The 26,910-nt window shown below is 48.0% G+C and overlaps 2 protein-coding genes and 1 long non-coding RNA gene across 8 annotated transcripts in view; 2 read left to right on the forward strand and 1 right to left on the reverse strand.

Moving 5' to 3' along the window:
- CPAMD8 (C3 and PZP like alpha-2-macroglobulin domain containing 8) overlaps window positions 1-650 on the reverse strand; it is a 94,529-nt gene extending 93,879 nt beyond the window's left edge. For all 6 annotated transcript variants that reach the window (XR_008379033.1, XM_053586177.1, XM_053586176.1 and 3 more), the window contains exon 1: window positions 391-650. Coding sequence is in view for 5 of the 6 variants with exons in the window: in XM_053586177.1 (XP_053442152.1) it covers window positions 391-626 (236 nt within the window). In the remaining variant the exon portion in view is untranslated. The remainder of the gene's footprint in view (window positions 1-390) is intronic.
- Window positions 94-2,573, forward strand: LOC128582346 (uncharacterized). The gene is made up of 3 exons (XR_008379034.1): window positions 94-475; window positions 1,501-1,561; window positions 2,262-2,573. It is a non-coding gene; the product is annotated as an uncharacterized LOC128582346 (long non-coding RNA).
- A 7,094-nt stretch (window positions 2,574-9,667) lies between these two features.
- Window positions 9,668-26,910, forward strand: part of LOC128581015 (uncharacterized) — a gene marked incomplete at its 5' end in the record, with an annotated part of 42,995 nt that continues 25,752 nt past the window's right edge. Inside the window, 2 exons of the mRNA XM_053583475.1 lie at window positions 9,668-9,786; window positions 21,987-22,023. Of these exons, the coding sequence (XP_053439450.1) occupies window positions 9,668-9,786; window positions 21,987-22,023 (156 nt within the window). The remainder of the gene's footprint in view (window positions 9,787-21,986; window positions 22,024-26,910) is intronic.

A 26,910-nucleotide genomic window follows, 5' to 3' on the forward strand; every position in this document is an offset into this window, starting at 1 on the left:
ATGTGTAAGCAAAACAAACACTTCCTCCCCCCTCACCACGCCCACCCAAGGGAAACCAGGCAAGGCGGGACACTCCTCCCATCTCTCAGCCAAGACACGCGCCTCTTACCTTCCTGCTTTGGACAATTGGAAATCGCCACCCAAGTTGACAGCCCCAGTACACAAGGGGATTGAAGAGGGAGGGGCGTGTCTGGCCTCGCAGCCTTTAGCTTTGGGAGCTCCTGTACCTTCACCCGGCCACTTCGGAAGCCTCAGCCCTCCCCTTCACCACGTCCCACACAGCGCGAGGGCTGTGTGGCCTTGGACAGGTCGCGGCCACTCTCTGAGCCAGTCCCTCTGACCCCCACCCCAGAAGGTGACCAGCTTCCTCCGCCGCCCGGGGATACTCACGGGGCCTGGGGCTGCGCGGCGCGCACGCCGTCCCTTAGCGACAGGGGCGATAGCAGCAAGAGCAGGAACCGGACCAACAGCCCGAGTAGGTCGCCCTTCATTTTCAGGCTCCGTGGGGTCGTTGCACCCGGGGAAGGGGCCAGGCCCTGGCCGCAGGGTCGGAGGGGGGACTTCCCCGCGCCGCCACCCCCGGGGGTCCTTTGTTCGCAGCCCCGGAGCCGTGCACCCGGCGCCATGCGCCCAGCTCCGCGCCGGGCCAGTTTCGGGCAGCCCCGGGCCCCGGACCCGCCCCGCCCGCCCCCCCCCCGCTGGACACGCCCTCCCTGGACGCCTGTTCCGCCCACATCCCGCCCCCGCCCCGCCCCACCCTCTGCCCAGACCCTTGGCGCCCCAGTCCGACCCCTCCCACCCCCGCCCCGCACTCTACCCACGCATTCCTGCCGCCCATCCCCTCCGCACCTTCCCCTACCCTTCCCCGGTCCGGTCTCCCCCTCCCTCCCCATCCTCCCTGCCGGGCCGCCCCTGCACGGTCTCCTCCTCGGCCCGCCTAGTCCCTGGGGTCCTCCGAGCGTCTGCACCTCCGTCACGACCTGCCCAGCCCCGCTCCAGCCCTGGCCTGCACCTGGTACACAGGGCAGTGCCCGCAGCCCGAGGAGCGGAGAACCCTTTGGGGAAACTGAGTCTAGCCAGGGATGAGACCTTCCAGACCCGCAGCTGCTCCAACCCCAGACCGTCTGGTCCTCACCTCTTCCCTCTCACCATCCTCGCCAGACAGGCCCCTCCCGTCCCACTCTGGGCCTCAGGGTCCCCCTTCTGCCCCAGCATGCAGACAAGGTGGGTGGCACCCCCTTTCTTTCTCCCCTCTGTGTGTCTCCACCTCAGCGATGGTCCTGCTGCCCTAGGTCCCTGTAGCAGGAGCCCCTCTTCGGTGCCCTACCGCTCCACACACACACTCACGGAGCTACTGGCTACCCTCCTAATCCTCAGGGCTGTTATTGAGGCCAAGTCCAAACTCTGGCTTTGATGGCCCTGACCTCAGCCTAGTTCCTTGGACACCTTGTCTCCAAACCACTGCCTGCTTTTGCTTAAACTCTGACTTCCTTCGACCAGCCTCCTTCACCAGCCAATTCTGATACTTACACGAGACTAGAGAAGCTTCCCTTGCTCCCAGGTATGTGGGTCCTCTGGGTGCCCCTGGGCCCTGTCCACAGGCTTTGGACCAAGCTCTGACCATACAAGTAGCACTGAGACCTGGGCTGGGCAGGGAGGACCTCAGGACCTGGTACCACTAAGCACACAGCCCAGAGTGGATGAAGCAGATGATGGGGTGTGGGGGTACACATGCACACCTGCATGCAGGGGCCAGAGTGGGAGGGGTAGTTAAACAAGGGCAGCTTGATGTTGCCCTTGCTTGAAGCGGCAGCCTCCAAGCTCAGTCCAAACCATTCCTGAGCAGGCTGCAAATCTGACCTGGAGGAACACGAAACAAGTGCTTAGCAGCAGCATCTAGTAAAATTGGCGTTTGCCCTGCCCAGCACCTGCAGACCAACCCTTGCTCCTATATAAACCCATCTCCACCTCAGCCTATGGGCCAGCCTTCTGCCTCTCCACTTGTTCCTTCATTCAGCAGGCTCTGATCACACTGGCCTCCACAGTTACATGGACCCCAACCCACCACCACCATCTCGCTAAGGTGGAAGGCATCCTCTCTGCTTGAGAAGCTTTACCCTGGCCACCCTCCCCTCCACCTTCAGGGTTAGCTCAGCAGAGCCTTCCTCCCTGAATCCTAAGGCCTAAAATTTCAAGGGGTGGCTTGACAATGTTGCTGAGAGCCTCTAAATCCTAACCGTGAGTCCCCCTGCTCTTGCCAGATATGCCCCCCAACCTGTGGGAGATGTTGCTCCTCACCCACCTGGTTCCCTGCTGACCTGGTGACAGCAGTCAGACCAGCTGCATCCCACACGGCTCTCAACCTAAGATTTCACTTCCCTACCAGCTGAGAAATTTTTCAAACAAGCCAATTGCATCCTTCCATGGGAACCAGAGGCCATCTCACCCTCCTGTTACTACAAAGCCTCTCAAGGTCCTGCCTGTTCATTCTGCTTCTGAGTGCAACCCCCCTGTGGCCCTGTGTGGCCTGTGGTGTCCTCTTCCCCAAGTTGAGAGTATATGTGAGTAATAAACTGTGGCCGATCACTTTTGTCCAGTGTCAGTTGTTGTGTGTTCGACCATCTTGTACAACTTAGGGCCAGAGATTCCTCCTTCAGCAATAGTATGATCAGGAGAATGAGAATATTAGCATGCCCCTTGTCATCCAGTTTAACTCCCTCCATGGCCTCCAGAACATGGAACGTGATTTTATTATTCTATGCACAACTGCTTCCTGTCTGTCCACTGGGGTGTGAGCTGCTGGCCCCCTGGTCCCCAGCTCAAGGAGGGCATTGGGCACAGAGATATTAACTGCTTTGCTTCACTGGCACACAGAAGAGTTGGTTGATACTTTTCCAGGAATTATGTGAGTTGGGGGGTTAACAAAGCCATTACTAAAAATTAAATTATACAAATTTGTAATTAAATACATTATACAGGTAGAGTATCCATTATCTGAAATGCTTGAGACCAGAAGTGTTTCAGATTTAGGGTTTTCTTCACATTTTGAAATACTTGTATCATATTCACCAGTAGATTATCTCTAATCCAAAAATCTAAACTCTGAAATGCCCCAGTGAGTGTTCCCTGAAATGCACCATGTTGACACTCAAAATGTTTTGGCTTTTGAAGCCCTTCTGGATTTATAATTTTTCAGATTATGGATGCTTGACCTTTATTAAAAACAGGAGTTTAGGCTTGGCGCCTGTGGTTCAAGCGGCTAAGGCGCCAGCCACATACACCTGAGCAGGCGGGTTCGAATCCAGCCCGGGCTAGCCAAACAACAATGACGGCTGCAACCAAAAAATAGCCAGGCATTGTGGCAGGCACCTGTGGTCCCAGCTACTTGGGAGGCAGAGACAGGAGACTCGCTTGAGCCCAGGAGTTGGAGGTTGCTGTAAGCTGTGATGCTATAGCACTCTATCCAGGGCGACAGCTTGAGGCTCTGTCTAAAAATAAAAACAGGAGTTTAGGCTCGGCGCCTGTGGCTCAAGCAGCTAAGGTGCCAGCCACATACACCTGAGCTGGTGAGTTCAAATCCAGCCCAGGCCCGCCAAACAAAAAAGATGGCTGCAACCAAAAAATAGCTGGGCGTTGTGGCAGGCACCTGTAGTCCCAGCTACATGGGAGGTGGAGGCAGGAGAATCACTTGAGCCCATGAGTTGAAAGGTTGCTGTGAGCTGTGATGTCACAGCACTCTACCCAGGGCAACAGCTTGAGACTCTGTCTCAAAAAAAAATAATAAATAAATAAATAAATAAAAACAGGAGTTTAACAAGGAAATTCCTGTGTACATCTGAACTAAAAAAATGTGTTTGTCAACATGTTTCTTTATACATTGTACCTATAAAGACAAGTTGGAATATCTAGCTATAAAAGACATATAAGGTGATACAGAGCACTCCAAACGCATCACTTCCTCTTTATTTTACTATTTCACTATCTTATTATTATCTGTCTTTTTTTAGAGATGGGGTCTTGCCATGTTGCCCAGGCTGGTCTCGAACTCTTGGCTTCATGTGATCCTCCCTTCTTAGCCTCCCAAAGTGCTGGGACGACAGGCATGAGCCCCATCAGTATTTTCTTATGTTGAGGATGAGGCCCTCCATTCTTGGCAGAATCACAAAACTAGTATCTCCTTTCTATTTTTCTGGTCCCCTATAGTATTTGTGGATGACTGTGCCTCCCAGTGAATTCTTGTGATGTGTGCTATTTGCACCTGCCCAGCTCACCTGGTGGCTGCGTGGCCACCCCTCTCACCTAGGGCCTTTCTAGTTCACCTGGGGAGCCAAGTCTCTGTCTACTCTCCACCTCACCTGAGACTCTCTGTACCTGTCCACCTTGCCTAGGGGTATCTACATCTGTCCACATCACCTGGGGACTGTCTATTCCTGTCCAATTTTCCTGGAGGTTGTCTGCATCTGTCCAGCTCACCTGGGGGGCTGTGTCCCTCTTCACCCCACCTGGTGGTTGTCTACAGCTGCCTACTTCAACTGGGGACTGTGTTGCTGCAGGGCGAGCACACATGGGAGGCAGGGAGCAGTGCAGGGTATGTGTGAATCTGTTCTGGGAGGAGTGGAGCTGCCCTCTACAGCCCTTCTTACTGGCACCAAAGCCCTCAGTGCAACTTAGACACTTCTGGGCACCAGAGTCTGGCACCCCACACCTCTGTCCCTTGGTCTGTGTCCCAGGCCTGACCATTTCTTCTTCAAGGCTGTCATGAGCTTAGAGCAGGGACAAAGCCTTTGATGGCACCCAGAAGAACAAACTGAGGGTGAGACGATTCACAGGGCACCTTGGCAGGTCTGCTTCCTGGGCAAACAGGCTAGGAATAAAAGCACCACAGTGACTGCCCTGGCCAACCTCGGCTCTGCCAGCTGCATCTGTCCCGGGGAAGTTGCCAGCTCAGTGCCAGGAATGTTCTGGACACAACCTGGGCCAAGAAGAAACTAAACAGCCACCAGACTGCCAGCAGCTCCCAACACACACCAGGGGCTGGGGAGAGGGCTTGTCCAGCCCTGCAGGAGGCCCAGGTCTACTGGAGCAAAATCTGGAATGTTTGTCCCTGGCCAGCAGCATGCCCAGTCTGGTGGGAGGGAGACAGGTGTAGGCAACTTCTGGATAAGGCAGACAGGGATATGCCCCCCACCCACCCAAGTGAACAGAGGCAGACAGCCAGTAGGCGAGATACACAGAGACATTTCCTTCCCTTCTTTCCTCCCCTCACCAAGCATCTATGACAAAGCCTGCTAGGCCAGCGAACCGAGCACTCGAGGCTGGCCCAGTCTCAGTATTTCATGACGTTTTGGAAAATCAGCTCTAGAACCTTTGCCAATAGGGCTCACCTCACAGGGCCTGGTGGCAGGGGTGGCCCACAGCCTGGGAATATAAGGCCAGTCCTGAGCCCAGGATCTAGCTGTTGCTCCACAAAGTGCTTGGGGATGCAGGGGCCAGGCAGGACACAGAAAAGGGGTGGGACGAGGCTTGGAAAGAACATTTTACAGGAGGAGCCATTTCATCATTTATTGGTGCAAACCCTCTGAGGCTCCCTTGCCATCCCAGCTCCCCAGGCTGCCATCCCACCCTGGAACATAGCCTTCGACCACCAGATCACCCTAGCTGGTCCATTTCCACCTCCTCGGCCATAGGCTTCTCACCTGCCATGTCTCCAAAGGGCTTTGGCTCATACAGGCAGAGCACCCATCCCCTACCTTTCCTGCTCACTCTTCTTTTGTTTTACAATTTTATTGCTTTTTTTATATACCTCTGTTGAGCTACAATTTACATACCACAAACCTCACCCATTAACAGTGTCCAATTCAATGGTTTTTTAGTATATTTACAGAGTTGTGCAATTATCTAGTTCCAGTTCTAGAACATTCTCACGTCTCCCCAAAGGAGGCCCTATCCGCACTGTCAGTCACTTCTCACTCTCCCCTCAGAAGGCTGGTCCTCAGGCACAGTGAAGCTAGAACAGGCCTCTCCTGCTGTTCCCAGCAGACAGGTGGTGGGCGGCCAGAGAGAAGGTGGGAACTGACACTGAGCCAGAGATGTAGGGCCAACCTTGTGTGGTCCCAGGGATGGGGGTCCTGGCACCACTCCAACCTCAGCTGTGCAATAGGCATGATGGTGCAAAATGCTGTGAGGATGTCATATAATCAGACAGGACACTTCATGTAGCGATTCACTGTGATGGTGACATGGGTCCCTGCCACCCCCTTGGGGGATCATGCCAATGGATGCCGACAAATGAGCCCTCAGAAGGGAGATATCCCACATTTGGGTGGTCTTAGGAACGAGGAGTAGTTCTATGTATTAACTGCTGAGAGATAATGTCCCCCGCTGGGTGCCCAGGGATGGCCGGAATGTAGCTGTCATCGCATGTGTATCACACAGAGGGAGATGTGACTTTTGTTTGCTTTGAGCACGGAAGGAGCCTTTAGAGTATGACTCACATGCCAACGTGTTCTGCTCATGCTTAAAAAGATAAGAGGGAATTATCCAGGTAGGCCCTGTCCCCTGAAGAACGGAAATTTTGTCCTAGCAAAGATTCCCCACCAGGGCAGATCCTTAAGACTGCAATGGGTTTTTTGCTTTTTCCATCTGGGAAAAAAAATTTATGAGCATTTTAACCGTGTTAAAATGTACAATTGGGTGGCATTTAGTACATTCATAAGGTTGTGCAACCATTCTGTCTGGTTCCAGAACATTCCATTACCCCAAAACCCATTCCCATTAGCAGTCACCCCCATTTCCCTTGCCTCACCCCTAGCAACCACTAATCTGTTTTCTGTCCCTATGGATTCGCCTGTTCTGGACATTTCATATAAATTGTATAATGCAACATGTGAGCTTTTGTGATTAGTTTCTCTCACTCAGCATGGTGTTGTGTTGTTTTGTTTCATTTTGTTTAGAGACAGGGTCTCACTCTGTTGCCCAGGCTGGATTGCAGTGACATGATCATAGCTCACTGCAGCCTCAAACTCCTGGGCTCCAGCCTCGTACTCCCAAGCGCTCAAGCAGTTCTCCTCCCTCAGCCTCTGAAGTAGCTTGGACTCCCAAAGTGCTGAGATTACAGGCGCGAGCCACTGTGCCCAGCCAATGTAGTACTTTTTGGTTTGGTTTGTTTTTTCATGGATCTGTCTTATTTTTCTGGTAATGGACTTGTATCTCCAATTTCTCTCTCTCTCTCTTTTTTTTTTTTTTTTTGCAGTTTTTTGTTTTTTTGGCTGGGGCTGGGTTTGAACCCACCACCTCTGTGCCAGTGCCCTACTCCTTTGAGCCACAGGCGCCGCCCTCCAATTTCTCTTTTATTTAATGCCTTTCCAATTAGGCTTTTGTCTCACTCCCATCCCTCCTCTGAGTCTGATTTCATCAATGCCATCAATGATAGACAAGTTCCTAAATTGAATGGCCCATTTGCATGCTGGTTTTATTTGATTTATCAGAAGCACTGGACACACAACTCTCTTTTTCCTTGATCTGTTTCCATCAATTGACTGCCAGGCTTGAATACTCTCTTGCATTTTCTCCCATATTACCAGAGGTGCTCCTTAGTCTCTGTTGGTGCCTTTTCAATTTTTCTCTGACTTTTAAAATTGAGACTGTGTGGGCATGGTGGCTCATACCTGCAATCCCAGTGGCTTAAGAGGCCGAGGCAGGTGGATTACTTGAGGCCAGGAGTTTGAGGCCAGCCTGGGCAACAGAGTAAGATCCTATCTCTGCAAAAAAAAATTTTAACGGCTCGGTGCCTATGGCTCAAGCGGCTAAGGCACCAGCCACATACACCTGAGGTGGCGGGTTCGAATCCAGCCCAGGGCCTGCCAAACAACAATGACGGCTGTAACCAAAAAAAATAGCCGGGTGTTGTGGCGGGCGCCTGTAGCCTCAGCTACTTGGGAGGTGGAGGCAAGAGAATCGCTTAAGCCCAGGAGTTGGAGGTTTCTGTGAGCTAAGATGCCATGGCACTCTACCCAGGGTGACAGATTGAGGCTCTGTCTCAAAAAAAAAAGAAAATTTTAATTAGCCAGGTATGGTGATGTATGCCTGTAGTCTCAGCTACTGGGAAAGCTGAAGTGGGAGGATCACTTGAGACCAGGAGCTTGAGGCTGCAATGAGCTATGACTGTGGCACTGCATTCCAGCCTGGGGTGATAGGGGGAGACTGCGTCTCTAAAAAAATATTTTAAAAATAAAATAAAGGTGGGCGGCGCCTGTGGCTCAAAGGGATAGGGCGCCAGTCCCATATGCTGGAGGTGGTGGGTTCAAACCCAGCCTCAGCCAAAAACCACAAAAAAATAATAATAATAAAATAAAATAAAGGTCAGGTGTGGTGGCTCACGCCTGTAATCCTAACATTCTGTGAGGACAAGGCAGGTGGATTGCTTTGAACTTAGGCATTCAAGACCAGCCTGAGCAAGAGCAAGACTCCATCTCTACTAAAAATAGAAAAACTAGCTGGGTGGGCACCTGTAGTCCCAGCTACTTGGGAGACTGAGGCAGAAGGATCTCTTGAGCCCAGGAATCTGAGGCTGCTTTGAGCTATGACGCCATGGCCCTCTACCCAGGGTGACAGAGTGGGACTCTAGCTCAAAATTAATTAATTAATTTAAAAACCGAATGGGCCCGTGTCTCAGTCCTTGAGGACCTTGTCCATGGGGTCGGCTTACATATCACCTGTCGGCAGTGTGTTTATGAGGTTCATTTTTCACTGCTTATCAAACATGGTTGTGGAGTGAGGGCAGATGGAACAGTGGCCTTGCCGACCCCAGAAAAAGGCCCAAATTCTCTGATGTGGGCAACACTGTCAGTATTGATCATAATAACAGAGTAAGGACACTTACTAGCACAAATCATGTTGGGGCATTTTTTCTTCTTTTCTCATAGCCACCTCAGGCAAGGATGAGGAGGCTTGGCCGAAGACACTTGCCGCCTGGTAACACAGCCAGGATCAGAACCCAGTTCTGCCAGCTGCAGGGGTGATATTCTCTTGAGCGTGGTTCACAGACGCCTGTCCCGCCCTGGGGTCCATACATGACACTCTACACTGGGGACTGGCTGTGGGGCCAGTTCCTTCCCAGTGGGATGAGAGACAGTTGGCAGGCCTGTAACTATGGGAGTTCTACAGGGTGGTGGCAGCTCAAGGCAGAGAACTTGGCCTCTGTAGCGGGTTGAATTTTGTCCCATAAAAATGACTGTTTGGAAAGTATCCAGCCATGTACTATGAAAAATATTAATAGTGGCCAGATACCTTCTGGACAGTCCTGTATGGCCAGGTCCTATTCCCCTGTCCCAAACCCAGAATCAGTGAACATGACCTAAGTTGGTAAGAGGGTCTTCAGCTACCTGAAGCTACCATCCAGTGGGGCAAAGGAAGGATTATAAGAAAGATCCTGCTCGTGAAAACCAGAATGCTCTTGGCATTGAGATGATGACTATAGCCTTCCTTCCCCGCCCCCGTCTCTAATAACATCTCACTATTGTGCCTCCCTCTAGCAATTAGATCATAGGAGTTTCAAAAGGACAAACTACATTTATCTCTCGATTCAAGGGACACCATGTTATTTCACAAATCATTTTGCTTCAAATGTCATCGTTCCTTTCTTTTTTTTTTTTTTAAGAGATGGGTCTCTCTCTCTCTGTCACCCAGACTTGAGTGCAGCGGCACAATCATAGCCTACTGCAACTTTGAAGTCATAGACTCAAGCGATCCTCCTGCCTCAACTTCCCAAGTAGCTGGTACTAACAGGTACACACCACCACACCTGGCTAATTAAAAAGATTTTTTTTTGGCTCAGCGCAGTGGCTTATGCCTGTAATCCTAGCACTCTAGGAGGCTGAGGCAGATGGATCGCCTGAGCTCAGGAATTCCAGACCGGCCTGAGCAAGAGTAAGACCCCATCTCTACTAAAAGAAGAAAAACTAGCTGGGTGTTGTGGTGGGCACCTATAGTTCCAGCTACTCAAGAGGCTGAGGAAAGAAGATTGGTTGAGCTCAAGAGTTTGAGGTTGCTGTGATCTATGACTCTACAGCACTGTATCCCAGGGTGACAGAATGAGACTCTATCTTTTAAAAAAAAAAATGTTTTTCTGAGAGATAGAGTCTCACTATGTTATCCCAGCTGGTCTCAAACTCCTGGCCTCAAGTGATCCTCCCACCTCGTCCTCCCAAAATGCTAGGATTGCAGGCAGGAGCCCATCTGATTTGGCTTCGTGATTGCAAGTGCGCTTTGGCTCAGCAAGTACCCAGCCCCCATAATTCTGCCTTGTTAGGGTGACGATCCTAACAGCCTCCTGTCCCCGAGGCCTCTCACTGCAGCTGAGGCTGATGCAACTGCTTACATCCAAGGTCAGCTCTGGACCCGAGGCCAGAGGCAGAGAGACCACAACTAGGCCTCCAGCTCCCCAGGGGGAAATTTTGATGCTGACAGGAAAATATTTGTGTGGTTTGTATGTTGAGCTAACCTGCTGCGGAAGTGATTAAAAGGACAATGAAGATGGAAAGCCCATGTCGTCATGATGTTGGCTGGGCCAGGCAACACAGCAGGCATGGTCCGAGGGGACTCTTCAGGGAGCTGATGGACGTGACCTACCAACCCTTTTGTTTTCTGAAATCACCAAACATCTGCTGAGTGAGCTGCTTCCCGGATCCTTTTGGGAATGGTCCCAGGCTTGGTCATCGAGGAAACATGGTGTAGAGGAGGAGGGGGCTCTGGCTGTGACTTGGCCACAGCTGCCTTGCTGTGCTTGTGGGGTGGGGTTACGGGGCCATGCAGATGATCCCCCGGGCTCCTTTGCAGCGGGAACACACATGAGTCATTTTTAATCAATCATAAAGAGGGAAAGGGACAAATGCAGTTAATGAACACTCTCATGCCATGCTGTGACGGAATGCTTTTAATAGTCACACAAGGCAACCTTGGGGACAACTTACAGTGCAGCAGGAGCACGGACCATCACACCACGAGACATCAGGCTGGCACAAAGAGCAAAGGATAGCAACGTTCGTTTCTAACTGCTGCGGTAAGAAAATTACCATCAACTTGGTGGCTTGAAACAACACAAAATTCTATCTGTCACAGTTCTGGAGACCAGAAGTCCAAAGTCTGTGTCACTGGGCTAACATCCAGGTGTCAGCAGGCCTGCTTCCTTCAGGGGACTCCAACCTTTTCTCTTTTCTGCCACACATTGGAAGAGTAAGAGTTGTTTAAAGCCCAGCATGGTGGATCATGCCTGTAATCCTAGCACTCTGGGAGGCTGAGACCAGTGGATTGCCTGAGCTCAGGTGTTGGAGACAAGTCTAAGCAAGAGAGAGACTCTGCTACCACCAAAAAAAAAAAAAAAAAAAAGAAAGAAAAGGAAAAACTAGTTGGGCATTGTGGTGCATACCTGTAGTCCCAGCTACTCAAGAAGCTGAGGCCTGATGATCACTTGAGCCCAAGAGTTTGAAGTTGCTTTGAGCTATGATGCCACAGCACTCTACCCAGGGCAACAGAGTGAGACCCTGTCTCAGGAAAAAAATAAATAAATAAAAAGAGCTGCCTTGGCCACACAGTAAATACACAAACAATGACAAAAGCTGATGAACAAAATAAAAAGGCTCATACATACTTTTTGAGATATCTGACACCACAGATAAGCAAAATAGTCCTCAAATAATTTGCATGCAGCCCACAAGGCTAAAGGTTGGACACCCCTGCATCTGTGTCCTTGCCTTTCCAGGTATCTGTATGACGCCTGCATTCCTTTGTTCATGACCCCTTCATGTTCCAACCCTCTTACTTCTGTCATCACATCTACTTTTTTGTCAAATTTCTCTCTGCTTCCCTTTTATAAGGCCCTTGTGATTATATTTAGGACTCATCCAATAATCCAGAATAATCTCCACATTATTCTTAATGTAATCACATCTGTAAAGTCCCTTATGCCATGTGAGGTAACATTCACAGGTTCCAAAGATTAGAACACAGATATCTTTGGGGGGACGTTATTCGTCCTACCACACGCATCCTTTGATAAGGCTACAATTGGATGTATCAATTTATTATGTACCATAAAGAAGTGTATCAGCCAGGGAGCAAGGCAGGAAACAGAAATCCCTGAGGCCCTGAAGCAGAAGGAAGCTTAATACAGGACATTCACAGTGATTCAACTTACCGTGGTAATGTAAAAGCAGCCACAGATAATATGTTAGTGACTGAATGTGGCCCTGTGGCAATAAAACTTTATTTACAAAAACAGGCTGAGCATCGTGGCTCATGTCTATAATCCCAGCACTTTGGGAGGCTGAGGCAGAAGGATCACTTGAGCCCAGGCGTTCAAGACAAGCCTGAGTGACATAAAGAGACCCCGTTTCTACAAAAAAATAAGAAAAATTAGTTGGGAACAGTGGTGTGCATCTATAGTCCCAGCTACCCTGGAGGCTGAGGCAGGAGGATCGCTCAAGCCTAGTAGTTTGAAATTCCAGTGAGTTATGATAACACCACTGCACTTTAGTCCAGGCAACATAGTGAGAGAGACTCAGTATAGTTTGCTGATTCCTGGTAAGACCACACCATTTGTAGATGATAATTCCATTGCATGGAAATTTTAAAACTAAGCATAAGCCATGGGTTTGTGCTAATGCTGAAGGTCCCTGCTACATCTGAAGTATGGTCATGTTGCCTTGACCTTTTAGGAGCTTCTAGAATTTGATCAATTCTCCTCAACTCCACTGTGCTGCCCAGGTGAGCCCCATCATCACCTGGATGGATGATGTGGCCCCCATAACCCTGTTCAGCCCCTGCCTTAGCAAACAAAAAGCAGAGGATTTATTCCTCTGCTCCAAATCCCCTAAGGCTCCTGTCTCCCCAGGTACTCTTGCCTCAGAGGCTTTTCACTGGCTGTTCTCTCTGCCTGGAACACTTGTCCCGGATACCACCATGACATCACCTTCTCAGTAGAACATATTTAAATCTACAATCCCTGCCCTAACCCCTCATTCTCCTCATCCTCTTAGCCTTCTCTTATTTTTTCCTTTTTTGTAGGACTTATTACCTTCTAATCTACTATATAACTTATGTATTATGTTTATTATCTATTGTCTAACTCCCCTCACTAGAGCAGTGGTCACCAACATTTTCGGCACCGGGAACTCTTGTCATGGAAGACAATTTTTCATTGGACCAGGGGTAGGGGAGGGATGACTTCAGGATGATTCAAGCATGTTCCAGCTCCACCTGAGATCATCAGGCATTAGACAGTGCACAATCTAGACCCCTTGCACTCCCAGTTTGCAGTAGGATTCCTGCTCCTATGAGAATCTAAAGTTGCCTCTGATCTGACGGGAGGTGGAGCTCAGGTGGTAATGAGTGTGATGGCGAGTGGCTATTAATAAAGACGAAGCTTCTTTCCCTGCTGCTCATCTCCTGCTGTGTGGCTGTTTCTAACAGGCCATGGTCTACAGTCCAGAGGGTGGGGACCACCACGGCAGGCATCTTTCTAATTTTTCTTTGTACATGTAAAGCACCAGTAAGTATCTTTTGGCTGAATGAATGATGGTTCTCTGGGTGTGTATGTACAGGCATATACACAAATCAGGAAGGAGCCACACCAAACTGCTGTAGAGACACTCTCTCTTTTAATCAAACATACTACTTCTGGCAACAAGCATCTTTTATGTTCTAGTAAAAATAAAAAGGCAAAATATTTCCTAGAGCAATAAAATACTTCATAGGGGCCTAGAGCTGATAGGAAATGTGTAGGTGGAAGAAACACTTAATTTGGACATATGTTTTAGTTAGATGTCTGGGATGAGAAAAATGGACAAAGTAGCCAGCATCTCTTCATAACCTGCCTGTGGCCTTAGAGTTCACTTGGTGATGCAGCCTGTGTTTAAAATGCCCTGGTTAGTCCAAAGGGGCCAATCTCAGCACAGGAAGTGAGAGGAGCCTAGAACTCCTCACTTCTGTGGGGCAGATCCTGGACTGGAGGCTCCATCATTAGTTGGGGTCACACCTCCAACGGGTGGTGCACAAGCTACTTCCAGTGTAGTTGGCTTTTACCCACAGTGACCATAACAGAGTGCCATAGACTGCATGGCGTAAAACATCATGGGCTTAGTCTCTCTCGGTTCTGCAGGTCAGAAGTCAGCAGGGTCGCCCTCCTTCCTGAGGCTCTAGGGGAGGCTCCTTCCTGCCTTTTCTTTTTTTTTTTTTTGTAGAGACAGAGTCTTACTTTATGGCCCTCGGTAGAGTGCCGTGGCCTCACACAGCTCACAGCAACCTCCAACTCCTGGGCTTAAGCGATTCTCTTGCCTCAGCCTCCCGAGTAGCTGGGACTACAGGCACCCGCCACAACGCCCGGCTATTTTTTGGTTGCAGTTTGGCCGGGGCCGGGTTTGAACCCGCCACCCTCGGTACATGGGGCCGGGGCGTTACCGACCCAGCCACAGGCGCCGCCCCTTCCTGCCTTTTCTACCTCCTGGTGGCTCAGGTGTTCCTTGGCTTGTGGCCGCATCACTCCAATCTCTGCCTCTGTCTTAAAATGAACTTCCCCTCTTCTGTCTCTTGTAAGGAAACTTGTTGTTGGATTTAAGGCCCATCTGGGTAAGCCAGGATGATCTCATCTTGATGTCCACCACTTAATTACATCTGCAATGACCCTATTTTCTTTTTCTTTTTTTTTTTAACCCTATTTTCAAAGAAGTCAAGGTCACAGATACCAGGGGTCAGACCATGGACACGTATGTTTTGGGTGGGCCACAATTCAAACCCACTACACATGGAATGTGATATACAGCATGGGCAAGAGATGTTTTTCCTCCATTTAAAAATACAGGAAAAAAAGGGCTGGGCATGATAGCTCACACCCACAGACAGGCTGAGGTGGGAAGACTGCTTGAGCCCAGGAGTTTGCGACTACAGTGAGCTATGTTCACAACAGCCTGGGTGACAGAGCGAGACCCCGTCTCTTTAAAAAAAAAAAAGGGGGGGGGAAGAAAAAGAAAAAAGGAGGCACATTTTAGCTATTTTTTTTTATTTTATTTCATTGCTTATTTTTTATTTCTTTACTTTTTTTGTTATTGTTGAGACAGGGTCCCACCCTATGCCCCTGAGCAGAGTGCAGTGGGCCTGGTGGCTCACCACAACCTCAGACTCGGGCTGCAGGCACCCCTCTGCCTCAACCTCCGGAAGCCGCTGGGATTACAGGCGCTCGCTGCTGCGCCCAGCTGGGTTTTTCTATTTTTCTCATGAGTTGGGGTCTCACTGTCGCTCAGGCGAGTCGAACTCTTGAGCTCAAGCAATTCTCCCTCCTCAGTGCTGGGATTACAGGAGTGAGCCACCATGCCTGGCGGTCTCATTTTAGCTATTTTTCTAGGGAAAAAAACACAGCTAGATTATCATAAAATCAATTCCTTTCTTTTCTTCTCACAAATTATTATAACTCCTAAAGCAAACATAATGAATTTCTGCTAAATCCCCCACTCATACAAAATAAGATTCTCTTACAAGGTAGGTTCAGTTGAATTTAGAGTGCAGGCAAATAAAAGAACTCTGGAATCGTCCTTGGGAAAGACGTGATCACTGAATCCTAGGAATGACAGCATTGAGTGAAGTCAGAAGCTCACGGATATAACTAGAAAAGTTAAAACCAGGCTGTTTGGTGTTATATGTATAGTTCCTTGTCAATGAATTTCTAGAATGGGTAAAACTGATTTATAATGCCACAAATCAGAATGCAAGTTGCCTCTGTGTGGAGGGTGCATATTGGCTGGGAAGAACATGAGGGAACTGGAGGCGGAGCAAGATGGCAGCCGAGTAACAGCTTCCTTGCATCTGGGCACCGTGAGTCTGGGGATATAGGACTCCAGGCATCTCTGGCTGGTGGGAACTGCCTATCATCACCCCTGAGAGGATACAGGGAGTCAGCGAGAGACTTCTGGACCCCAAGAGGAGGACTAAAACAGTGGAAAACCGGCAAGTGGTCGCGTGTGTTCAATCCGTCTAAACCCGCCCACAACTTCCACAGGCACGAGAACTTAAAGAGCAAGAGGAAGTGAAAGGAAAATTAGGGCAAGGAAACAGATAAAAGAAATCACCCATGAGGAAGAATCAGCAGAAAACTCCAGGCAACATGAAGAACCAGTCCAGAACAACCCCGCTAAGAGACCATGAGGTAGCTACTGCAGAGGATTCCACCTATACAGAAATGTTAGGAATGACAGAAAGGGAATTTAGAATACACATGTTGAGAACATGAGGGAACTTTCTAGAATGATGCAAATGTTCCAGATCTTAATTTGGGGAGGGGTTGTCCCATGGGTGTGTACATTTTCAAATTTTGGTGAACTGTACACTAAAACTTATGCATTTTATTTTAGATAAACTATTCCTTAATAAAACCACCCTTAAAAACAACAACAACAAAAAACTATAAAATGGGTTGCTTAGGTGGTGAAAATTTTCTGCAACTAGACTGAAGTGATTGTGTCACAATGGGGTGAATGTCTAAATGCCATTAAAGTGTTCTCTTGAAAATGGTGAATTTTATAATATTTGAATTTAATCTCACTTACAACACAATTTAAAATGTAGGCTGAACCTCAGGCTGAAGGAGGTAGTTCATGCCCATAATCCCAGCACTTTGGGAGGCTGGTGGATCAGTTGAGCCCAGGAGTTCAAGCTAGCCTGGGCAACATAGCAAGACCTCATTTCTAGAAAAACAAAATAATTGGCCAGATGTGGTATAGAGTGTGCCTGTAGTCCCAGCTACTTGGGAGGCCAAAGATCACTTGAGCCAAGGAGTTAGAGGCCCAGTGAGGGATGATCACACCATGGCACTCTAGCCTGGGTGACAGAGTGAGACCCTGTCCCAAAAAAAGAAAAAAAAAAAAAGTGGGCTGAAAATGGATTTCTGATCTAAATTAAGTATTTCCATCTCTTTCTCACTGCAATCTGGACCACCCTGTCAGGCACCCTTAAAGGGAGAGGAAGGTGGGCCTCTTATTGTACCAAGTTAAAAGGCATAGGGAAACTAAGGGGATCTTTCACACCGATGTGAACCAGGACAGAGAGGAGAAAAAGAAACAAGGAAACAGGACCACTAGCCTGGGCCCTTGTCCTGGGAACAAGCCAGACCCCAGGACACAGCCAAATCTACCTGGGTCTGCAGCCAGCGGTGCCCTCAGCTGACTTTAGGGTCCACTCAGGGCAGGAAAGCTCACAGTCTGGGCAAATGCTCCTAATTGCATTGAGTCAGTGGGTCGCTGAGCTAATCCTTCCAAGGACATCAGGGGTCTCTGCCATCCCCAGCGGTGGCTTCCGGACCTCTCTGGAACCCAGTCAAGTGGAATTAGCCAGAAAGGCAGGAATGTGGGCTGGGGCCAGAGCAGGGCTGTAGGGCTTCTCAGCAGGAGATGGGCCTGGCCCAGGAACTCTGTCGCTCACGGAAATAGGCCTGGGGCCCTGGCCCTATTCTGGGCAGGATGGGAGTGAACCCAGGCTTGGGTCACCGGGGTCTGTCTGTTCAGCAGGGCTTCAGCTCTGGGACCCAGTGATGTGACCTTTTGTAGTTAATTTGATGTTCTGCTCACTGGACCAAGATCATTAAAGAGCCACATCTCAGTAAGGCAGACGAAGAGGGACAAATATTATGTATTGCAATTCATTGAGAGACCTGGGACAGGCAAATTCACAGCTACACAGTGGAAATGAGGGGTTAGGGGAGGGGCCCTGGGGAGTTAGTGTTTAATTGGCCTGGAGTTCATGTCAGGTGATGAAAAATTTAGGGTATAGCTTGTGGTGAGGTTTGGACACACTGTGAATGCGTCTAGTGTCATGGAATTATACACTTACAAATAAATGGTTAACATGATCGATATTATGTACATACTTTACCACAATGAAAAAAAAGACCTTGACTAAGTGTGAAATCAGCATTTAACAATTTGATGAAATTGCTTCATGAAATGTGTAGGTTGATTTATTAGCTGCAGAGCAGCGTTTCAATATTTGGGGCCATGTGTTTGCTAGATGTAAATGCTTAATAAACTGAACATTAAAAATAAATAAATCTTACAAAGCTCTGTGTCAAGGCAGGTAAGACAGAGAACGGCTGTGTTTCAGCAGGATTTCTAGGCTTTTCCACACAGAGCTTCATGGCTTAGCGAGTCCATCATGCTGCACTCATCTGATGGAGGAAACAAACCCACCACATGCTCAGATGTCCCTGTCACCATCCCTAATTGTAGAGGAGGATGAGTGTCCAGGGAAGTGACATGGAGGATTTCACCCAGGGCAGGGATGGCCTCTTCTCCACCATCCTCCCTGCCTCACGTTCACAGTCACCCTTCAGGGTCATGTTGAGACCAGGATTTATAGGGATGAGCCTGCCTTCATCCCCCACCCCACACCTGCACTGTGGCCGGTGCTCAGGTGAGTCACATCGGTGAGATGGCCCAGGTTGGAGCAACAGGCATCATCCTGTCAGAGTTCTGAGTCCAAACGTCACCCTGCCACACTCCCTCCAGAGGCTCTAGGGGGAAGATCCGTCTTTGCTCCATCCAGCATCTGGGAGCTCGTGGTGTTCCTTGGCTTGTGGCCACATCACTCCAATCCCTGCCTGTGTCTTTTCTTTTGGAGACAGAATCTCACTCTGTAACCCTTAGTAGAGTGCTATGGCATCTTAGCTCACAGCAACCTCAAACTCTTGGGCTCAAGTAATCCTGTTGCCACAGCCTCCAGAGTAAATGAGACTCCAGGCACCTGCTATTTTTTAGAGATGGGGTCTTCCTCTTGCTCAGGCAGGTCTTAAACTCCTAAGCTCAAGCAATCCACCCACCTCGGCCTCCCAGAGTGCTGGGATTACATAGGTGAGCCACCAAGACCAGCCCTGCCTATGTCTTTACACAGCTTTCTCTGATTCTGCCTCAAATCTCCCTCTGTCTCGCTCTTATAAAAACACTTGTCATCATCCTTATTTGGGATAATCCAGGAGGACCCCTTGGCTAAAGCTTCCTCACTTCAGTCTCTGTCTCATCTGTCACATGGCCTTGGTATTTGTGTCTTCCTGTGTCTGAAATTTCCCTCCATTTTTCTCCTATCGGCAACTCGTCATTGGATTCAGGGCCCATGCAAGCAATTCAGGATGTTCTCATCTTGATATCCTTCACTTAATTTCATCTGCACAGACTCTTTTTCCAATAAAGGTCACATCCACAGCTGTCAGGAGTCCTATATCCCTTTTGGAGGCCACCATTCCCTCCACCACCGCCCCTGAGCACACTCCACATAGAGGTCAGGTATCTGCCTGAGACTGGTCAGTTCTTTGGATAAATCGCATCCTTTTATCTCCCTTTTGGCTGGTATCCCATTCAGACTCACCTGTCTCATGATGCAGAATTCTAGTAGGACTGACTCTCCTGGGCAATGTCTAGAGGGCTTGGCTAAGAGACACTAGGAGATGGGCTCACACCCTGTCTAGGAGGGTGCCAGTGCAGCCCCGGGTTGTGGGTCAAAACTAGGCTTTAAGTTCTTCCTGTCACTTTTCAGTGTTTGTGCAAGATTTACCTCTTCACGTTCCTCAAAAAGTTAAGCACAGAATTACCATATGACCCATCAATTCTACTCCTAGGTAAAGACTCAAAATAAATGAAAACAAGAACTCAAACAAACCCTTGTACAGGGTTGTTCATAGGAGCTGAAAGGTGTTAGCCATAATGTTCCTTAACTAATGAATGAATAAACAAAATGGGATCCATATAATGGCATATTTTTCAGCCATCAAAAGAAGCAAAGCACAGACACCTGCTACAGCATGGATGAATCTGGAAAACATGATGCTGAGTGAAAGACACCAGACACCAAAGGACACGTAGTGGATGATTCCACTGATATGAAATGTCTAGAACAGGCAAATCCACAGAGACAGAGCAGACTGGTGGTTTCCAGGAACTGGGGGAGGGGAATGGGGAGTGACTGCTAATGAGGGTGGGGTCTTTTACAGAGATTGATATTTTGGAATTAGCTAGAAGTGGTGTTTGCACAACACTGTGAATACACAAAATGCCATGAAATTATACTTTTTAAAGTACTTAATGTTATATTATTTGAATTTTGCTTCGGGGGAAAAAATTTACTTCTCTAAGCCACAGGCTCTTGATTTATAAGCTCAGTGGTTAAGGTGCCAGCCACATCCATCAGGGCTCATGAGTTTGAACCCGTCCTGGGCCTGCTAACCTACCAGGACTAAAATAACAACAACAACAAAAAAAAAAAAAAAAAAAAATAGCCAGCTACTTGGGAAGCTAAGACAAGAGAATCTCTTAAACCAAGAGTTTGAGGTTGTGGTGAGCTATGATGCTACAGCACTCTACTAAGGGCGACATAGTGAGACTCTGTCTCAAAAAGCAAACAAACAAAAAAACTAGGGTAATAAATATATCTTATGAAATCATGGAGAAGCTCAGCTCTTCCAGGCCAGAGAAAATGCCTGTCTGATACATGTTAGTTGATAACAAGTGGCTTTTGACATCACCAATATTGTTACGTACAGATCATCCTCTGTGGGCTCTGAGTTTCTTATCTATGGAGGCAACATCAAAATTTCAATGATACATTTGGCTACAAGATATTCGCTGAGTCATTGTTTATAGCAGCAAATAATTGGAAACAACCAAAATGTGAAAACTAAACTTGTTTCACCACAAAGAGCAAGATACTTGACCTGAAAAAGGTTCATGATATCATAGAAAAAAAAAGAGACAGGTAAAAATGCACCCTTCCTCCCCATTTGTGTCTGAAATTTGATCAGGATTATGGGCTCCAAGATGTGAACTGTGCTGATTCTGGGTACTTTATAACTCTCCTCTTTTAATTGTCTCAATTTCTACAATGAACCTGCCAAAAGAAGTCCAATAAGACATAAGAAATCCTAGAATATTAATATAGTCTGTAGGTAGGAATACTTTTTTTTTTTAAAGAGTTATCAGTGTCGCCTGTGTGGACAGGATGCATCGCTGGCCGGCTGCAGAACACAGTACTGAATTGGCTAGAGGGCTGGCGGCTGATGAATGGAGACACTGGCCAGTTGGGGATTTGCTGCCCCCTAGTGTCCACTAGGAGAACCTCCACCACAGCTGGGTAGTGACAGCCCACCTGCCCAGAGCCAGGAAGGCATGATGGAGCATCACTAAACTCAGATGGAAAGGCTGGGCAAGTCCTCTCTGTTCAGTGCCCTGCTCTCTGCAAGCCCTTTCCCCCTGTCCACTCCTTGACTACCTGGCTGGGCAGTGGCCCGTGGGATATGCTGCCTTCTCCCACTCCTTAACCACGTGGAGGGGTGCCATATTACTCTAGTTTTGTAAATCAAGAGCCTATGGCTTAGAGAAGTAAGTGCTGCCTTCTCCCACTCCTTAACCACATGGAGGGCTACCCTCTATCTTGTGTCCTTGGCTCAAGACACAAGCTGCCATGCCTGGCCCCTTATGACTTTCCTAGTAACATTTCTTTTTCTCTAGCTTACTTTATTGAAAGAATACAGCATATAACACACACAACATACAAAATAGCAGGCTACTAGTAGTTAAGTTTTGGGGAATCAAAATTATATGTGGATTTTCAGCTGCATGGGAGGGGGTCAGTGCTTTTAACCCCGGCAATGTTCAAGGGTCAACTGTACATACAAACCTGAGAGTTACAGACACTTTAAGAGCTCAGGCTGTGGCAGGGACACACACTGTCAACCTTTGAACTAATCTCCATGCCTCATCCACCACCAGCAGCACTACTCTGTGGTGTCAAGGGATCATCTGTGTGTGTGTGTGTGTTTGTTTGTTTGTTTGTTTGTTTGAGACAGAATCCACTCTGTCATCCTGGGTAGAGTACAATGATGTTATAGCTCACAGTAACCTCAAACTCTTGGGCTCAAGCCATCCTCTTGCCTCAGCCTCCCAGGTAGGTAGGAGTACAAGTGCCCACCACAACACCTGGCTTGTTTTTCTATTTTTAGTAGAGACAGGGTCTCACTCTTGCTTAGGCTGGTCTCAAACTCCTGAGCTCAGGCAATCCACCTGCCTTGGCCTCCCAGAGTGCTAGGATTACCTGTGAACCATAAAACCCATAGAGGGGATCCCCTATGTTGTCACAGATCTCCACTGTGTTGGCAAATTCCTCTCTCTGGAGAACTCTCATATAAGGTACACCTCAAACTTTAATTAGATGTTAAAATCTTCTTTAGAAGCCTACTTCCATCCTAACTGAGAAGCTAAACATTAATGACTCGAAGCTGGCTGCAGTAACTCATGCTTATCATCCTAGCACTTTGGGGGGCAGAGGTGGAAGGATCTACTGAGTCTAGGAGTTCAAGACCAGTGAGGTTCTCATCTCCACAAAAAAATAAATCAGGGATGTAGCTCTGGGGACCGCAGCCCCCAGCAGAATCTACCCTCCCGGCTGTAAATTTCCCTGGAGCTGAAGGGTGAGCGGGGACTCAGCTTTAGCATAGGGACCCTGGGAGCCCCATCCCAAGCCTGAAGAGGGGACAGCAGTGGGGGAAACCCGCTCCCAAGGTCCTGGACTCTGGCGCTTATATACAGTCAGTCACTTCCTTCCTTGTGTGAACCAGAAAAGAGCAGCAGTGCCATGATGGCACTGCCTTTAGTTAATATATATTGGAGATTGAAAGGGGGTGTGGACACAGAGAGAGAGGTATTTATTATGAAGAACTGGCTCATGCAATTACAGAGGCTGAGAAGTCCTATAATCTGCCATTTACAAGCTAGAGAAGCAAGAAAGCTGGTGGTGTACTTCAAGTCCAAAGGCCTGAGAACTACTGGGACCTGATGGTACAAGTCCCAATCTGAGTCCAAAGACCCGAGAACCAGAAGTGCTGATATCTCAAGGGTAGGAAAAGATGGATGACCCAGCTCAAACAGAAAGTATATTCACCCTTCTTCCATCTTTTTGTTCTGTTTTGGGCCTTCAAGGGATTGGATGAGGCCTACTTACCTTGGGGAGGATGGATCTTCGTCACTAAGTCCACCAATTAAAATGCTAATGTCTTTCAAAAACATTCCCACAGATGTTCTCAGAAATAACATTTTACCTGTTATCTGGGCATCCCTTAGCCCGGTCAAGCTCATACATGAAATCAACCATTACAGCATCAGTTCCTTATTTACCTGATAGTTTCTTCATTGATACTCTGAGAGCAGAACTTTCAGAAAAGATGTGAGGACTTTTTTCCCCATCGCCACCTTAAGTTGGACTTCCTCATCTCTTCTGTTGGCCTTCTTCTAGAAACTGTCACCAAATTAACATGAAAGCTTTAGTTTTTCTGATTGTGGGAGTGATAGGTGTCCATCATTTTTTTTAATGGAAACTAGACAAGAAAAGGGAGAAGCTTACTTATGATCTGCCACTCAGACAATAACTGCTAGCATATTTGGTGTTGAATCCTAGTCATCATGTTCATTCTAGAAGAAGTCTAGGTTTTTGTCAAGCTCCTGAGATGGCTGCCTCTCCAGAAATAGTGGGTAATGCTTTTATCCTAACAGCCAGTTTAGAAAAACCGAAAGCATGTGTTTTCTCCTTCCCCTATTCAAAATAGCAACAGATCTGAGTCCTATAGGGGAAGAAAAATATGTCTGTTACAACTTAGATTTCCTATCTTACTGTTTAGGGTCAGCAATACTTTTCTGAGCCAGATGGTAAACATTTCAGGCATTGAAGTCTAGATGGTTTCTGTCGCAAAGATTTAACCCTGCTGTTAGAGCACAAAAGCAAATATAGACTATAGTGCACAAATGAATGTAGCTGTGTCCCAATAAAACTTTATGTACAAACACAGGATGTAGTTTACATTGGCCTGCAGTCCATAGTTTAACAACAGTGCTTACATTTTATTATAATTTGGGCTAATTCTTAGTCTACCCATGGTTGAGAGGCAGCCACCCAGAGCTGTCAGAAAGCATATGTGGCTGACAGGGTCACATCACAGTAATCCTCACACAGAGCAGTTCTAAGCCCCCAGTCACTGGGCAATGTCTGGACATAGCTTTAGCTTGGGAGTGTGACTGGCATCTGGTGGGTTAAGGTCACATATGCTGTATCTTTCAACGCTCAGGATGATCCCACAACAAAGAATGATGCAGCTCCAAACATCAACAGTGCTGATTGAGAAACCATAACTTAAATATCAACATGGTAATTAAGGAATCCTGCTTGCTTGAGTTCTGTCATATGGATTCCTAAAACACTAGTTTTCTCAGTGAAAATGTGATGTATGTAAGTGAGAAAGATACTTGACAAAAAATGATCAAGGAATGCAAAATGCAACAGGAATAATTATAAGAAAGCATTCCTCCCATCCCAGAGTCCCTCGCCCCCTTCCCTGGGAACAGCTGCTCTCAAGACATTTCTTCTCTCAAGAACGCAAATTGTTCCATAGCCTACATGGGTTTGGGTTTTTTTTTAACCTTTCTGTTTTCATTCAAAAAATCATGATCTTTCTACATCATTCATTTTTACAATGCATAATTGTTTATGAAAGAGTTTTAAGTTTAGTTCCCAACATGGCAGAGGGGGATTATACATACTGTCTGTTGACTTTGCAACACTCTGGAGCCCTTGCTTAATGGAAGCACGCAGTACACCAGTGCCCATTTTCCGGTGGTGTGAGGCATCATTTCACAATTGTAAGTAGAGGCTAAATGAAGGGGAAAGGATATTCTCTTCAACAATAATACTGGGGAAACCAGATATCCAAATGTAAAAGAAGCTGGACTGGGTGATCCAAGGGAAGAGAGGAAGAGCAGTCAGCGAGTACAGGACTCTCTGGGTGCTTGCTGTAAAGGGGAGCAGAGAAATGCGCAGGGAGGTAGGGGGTGGGATGAGCACTGGGATCTGGTGGAGGAAGGACCTGAGGAGCTGCAGGGCAGGGAGAGGGGAGTCACTGGGTGGTTCTTTTGGGGATGAGGGCTGGACTCTAGCACCCAGAATAGGGAGTTCCCTTTACCTGTAATCGCTGAGGTCCATCTCAACAGGGGGGCAGGATACAGCCCTCAGGGCTGGAGGGGGCTGGCCGAGGTGATGGGAGAGTTTCCTGGGCCCCTCCTGTCTTCCCAGTGAAGCAGGAAACAGGCCACCATCTGAGACTGAGAGTGGGGCAGGCACAGGAGCTGGGAGGTGAGAGGAGCAGATACTGGGTAGGGCCCAGGGGAATGTAGGGGACAGAATAGAGGACTGGCTGGGCCTAGTCAAGACCCCCCACTCCCCAGGAGGCTGTAATGATGGGTGGCGTTTGCTCCATCCACATTCAGCCTAGTAGGAGCCACCCTGAAAGGAAATCTGGAGTAGAACTATCACCACACTGTGTCTACAGAGACCCTGGGTGCTGAGCATGAATCAGGGAAGAATTACAGAGGAATTCTTCTGAGAGGAAGAACCAGGAGTGGGTACTGGACACATGCAGGTAGGGGAAGGGGCTGTTGGGCATAGCCACAGGGACCAAGCTGGGAGAAAGGAGGAAGCAAACTAGAGGCCTCAGTGCAAGTTCCTTCTTTCTTCCCTCCCCACCCCAAGTGTACTTGGTACTTTGACCCTGGGGGCATATTCCATGATCTTAGCTCTTATAGAACTCTGTGGCTCCACCCCTAACTTAGAACTTATATACAGCAAGTGTCTACTAAATGTTCTTGCACACAGTAGGTGTTTTTAAATGTCCTTACATATGGCAGGTGTCTCTTACATGCTTGAGGCTGCTGAAAGACATACTTAGAAAGACCAGGCAAAGTAAGTCCTCCAGTTCCTGTCATTGAGTGGAGAAAGCTGACTGTGCCTGACTTTCTGGGGTGTGAGAGTCCTGGATATGTGTTGGGTCATCATAGAGCACTGTCATAGTTTTATTATAAAACAATAGTGTGTCTCCCACAGGTGGAAGAGTAATTAAATAGCAATACTTGCAGTATGAGAAGAAACCAAAAAGGTAACATGAAATGTACATTTGAGGCTGGGCGCAGTGGCTCACGCCTGTAATCCTAGCACTCTGGGAGGCTGAGGCAGGTGGATTGCCTGAGCTCAGGAGTTTGAGGCCTGCCTGAGCAAAAGTGAGACCATGTCTCTACTAAAAATAGAAAAACTAGCCAGGTGGGCACCTGTAGTCCCAGTTACTCTAGAGGCTGAAGCAAAGGATCACTTGAACCCAAGAGTTTGAGTTTGCTGTGAGCTGTGATGACAGCACGGCACTCTACCCAGGACAACAGAGTGAATCTCTGTCTCAAAAAATTAAAAAAAGAAAGAAACTTAGAATTCTGAGACTAGCCATGCAAGCCAGTCATAATTTTGTCCTGAAGGAAGCATTTTGAGGTCTTTCTCCAGGTTATCTTTGAGATTTTCAGTCCTTCATACAGAATCATGAGTCTCTGTTGTGAGCAGCCAATAGCTTTAAGAATCCCTATTGCAAAGCTCTGACCACTATTGCAACATGAAATGGTCCCTACCTTTCAACCCAATAATTCACTCTCTGGATATCATGTACGACCCTCTCTGATTTCATTAGGATCTGTTTCTCTAAGAAAACATATGAAATAAAACCAAAATAAGCCAAACAGAGAAGAATGGAATAAATAATGAATCCTTCGATGTAAAGACATATACGTACATACATAAGAAACAACAGCAAGGCCAGGTATAGTGGCTCACTCCTGTAATCCCAGCACTCTGGGAGGCCCAGGCAGGTAGATTGCCTGAGTTCAGGAGTTCAAGACCAGCCTGAGCAAGCTCGAGACCTCCCGTCTCTAAAAATAGCCAGGTGTTGTGGCAGGCACCTATAGTCCCAGCTACTTGGGAGGCTGAGGTAAAAGGATCACTTGTGCTCAAGAGTCTGAGGCGGAGAAA

Source organism: Nycticebus coucang, chromosome 3 (assembly GCF_027406575.1).
Source record: "Nycticebus coucang isolate mNycCou1 chromosome 3, mNycCou1.pri, whole genome shotgun sequence".
NCBI classification, from domain to species: Eukaryota; Metazoa; Chordata; class Mammalia; order Primates; family Lorisidae; genus Nycticebus; species Nycticebus coucang.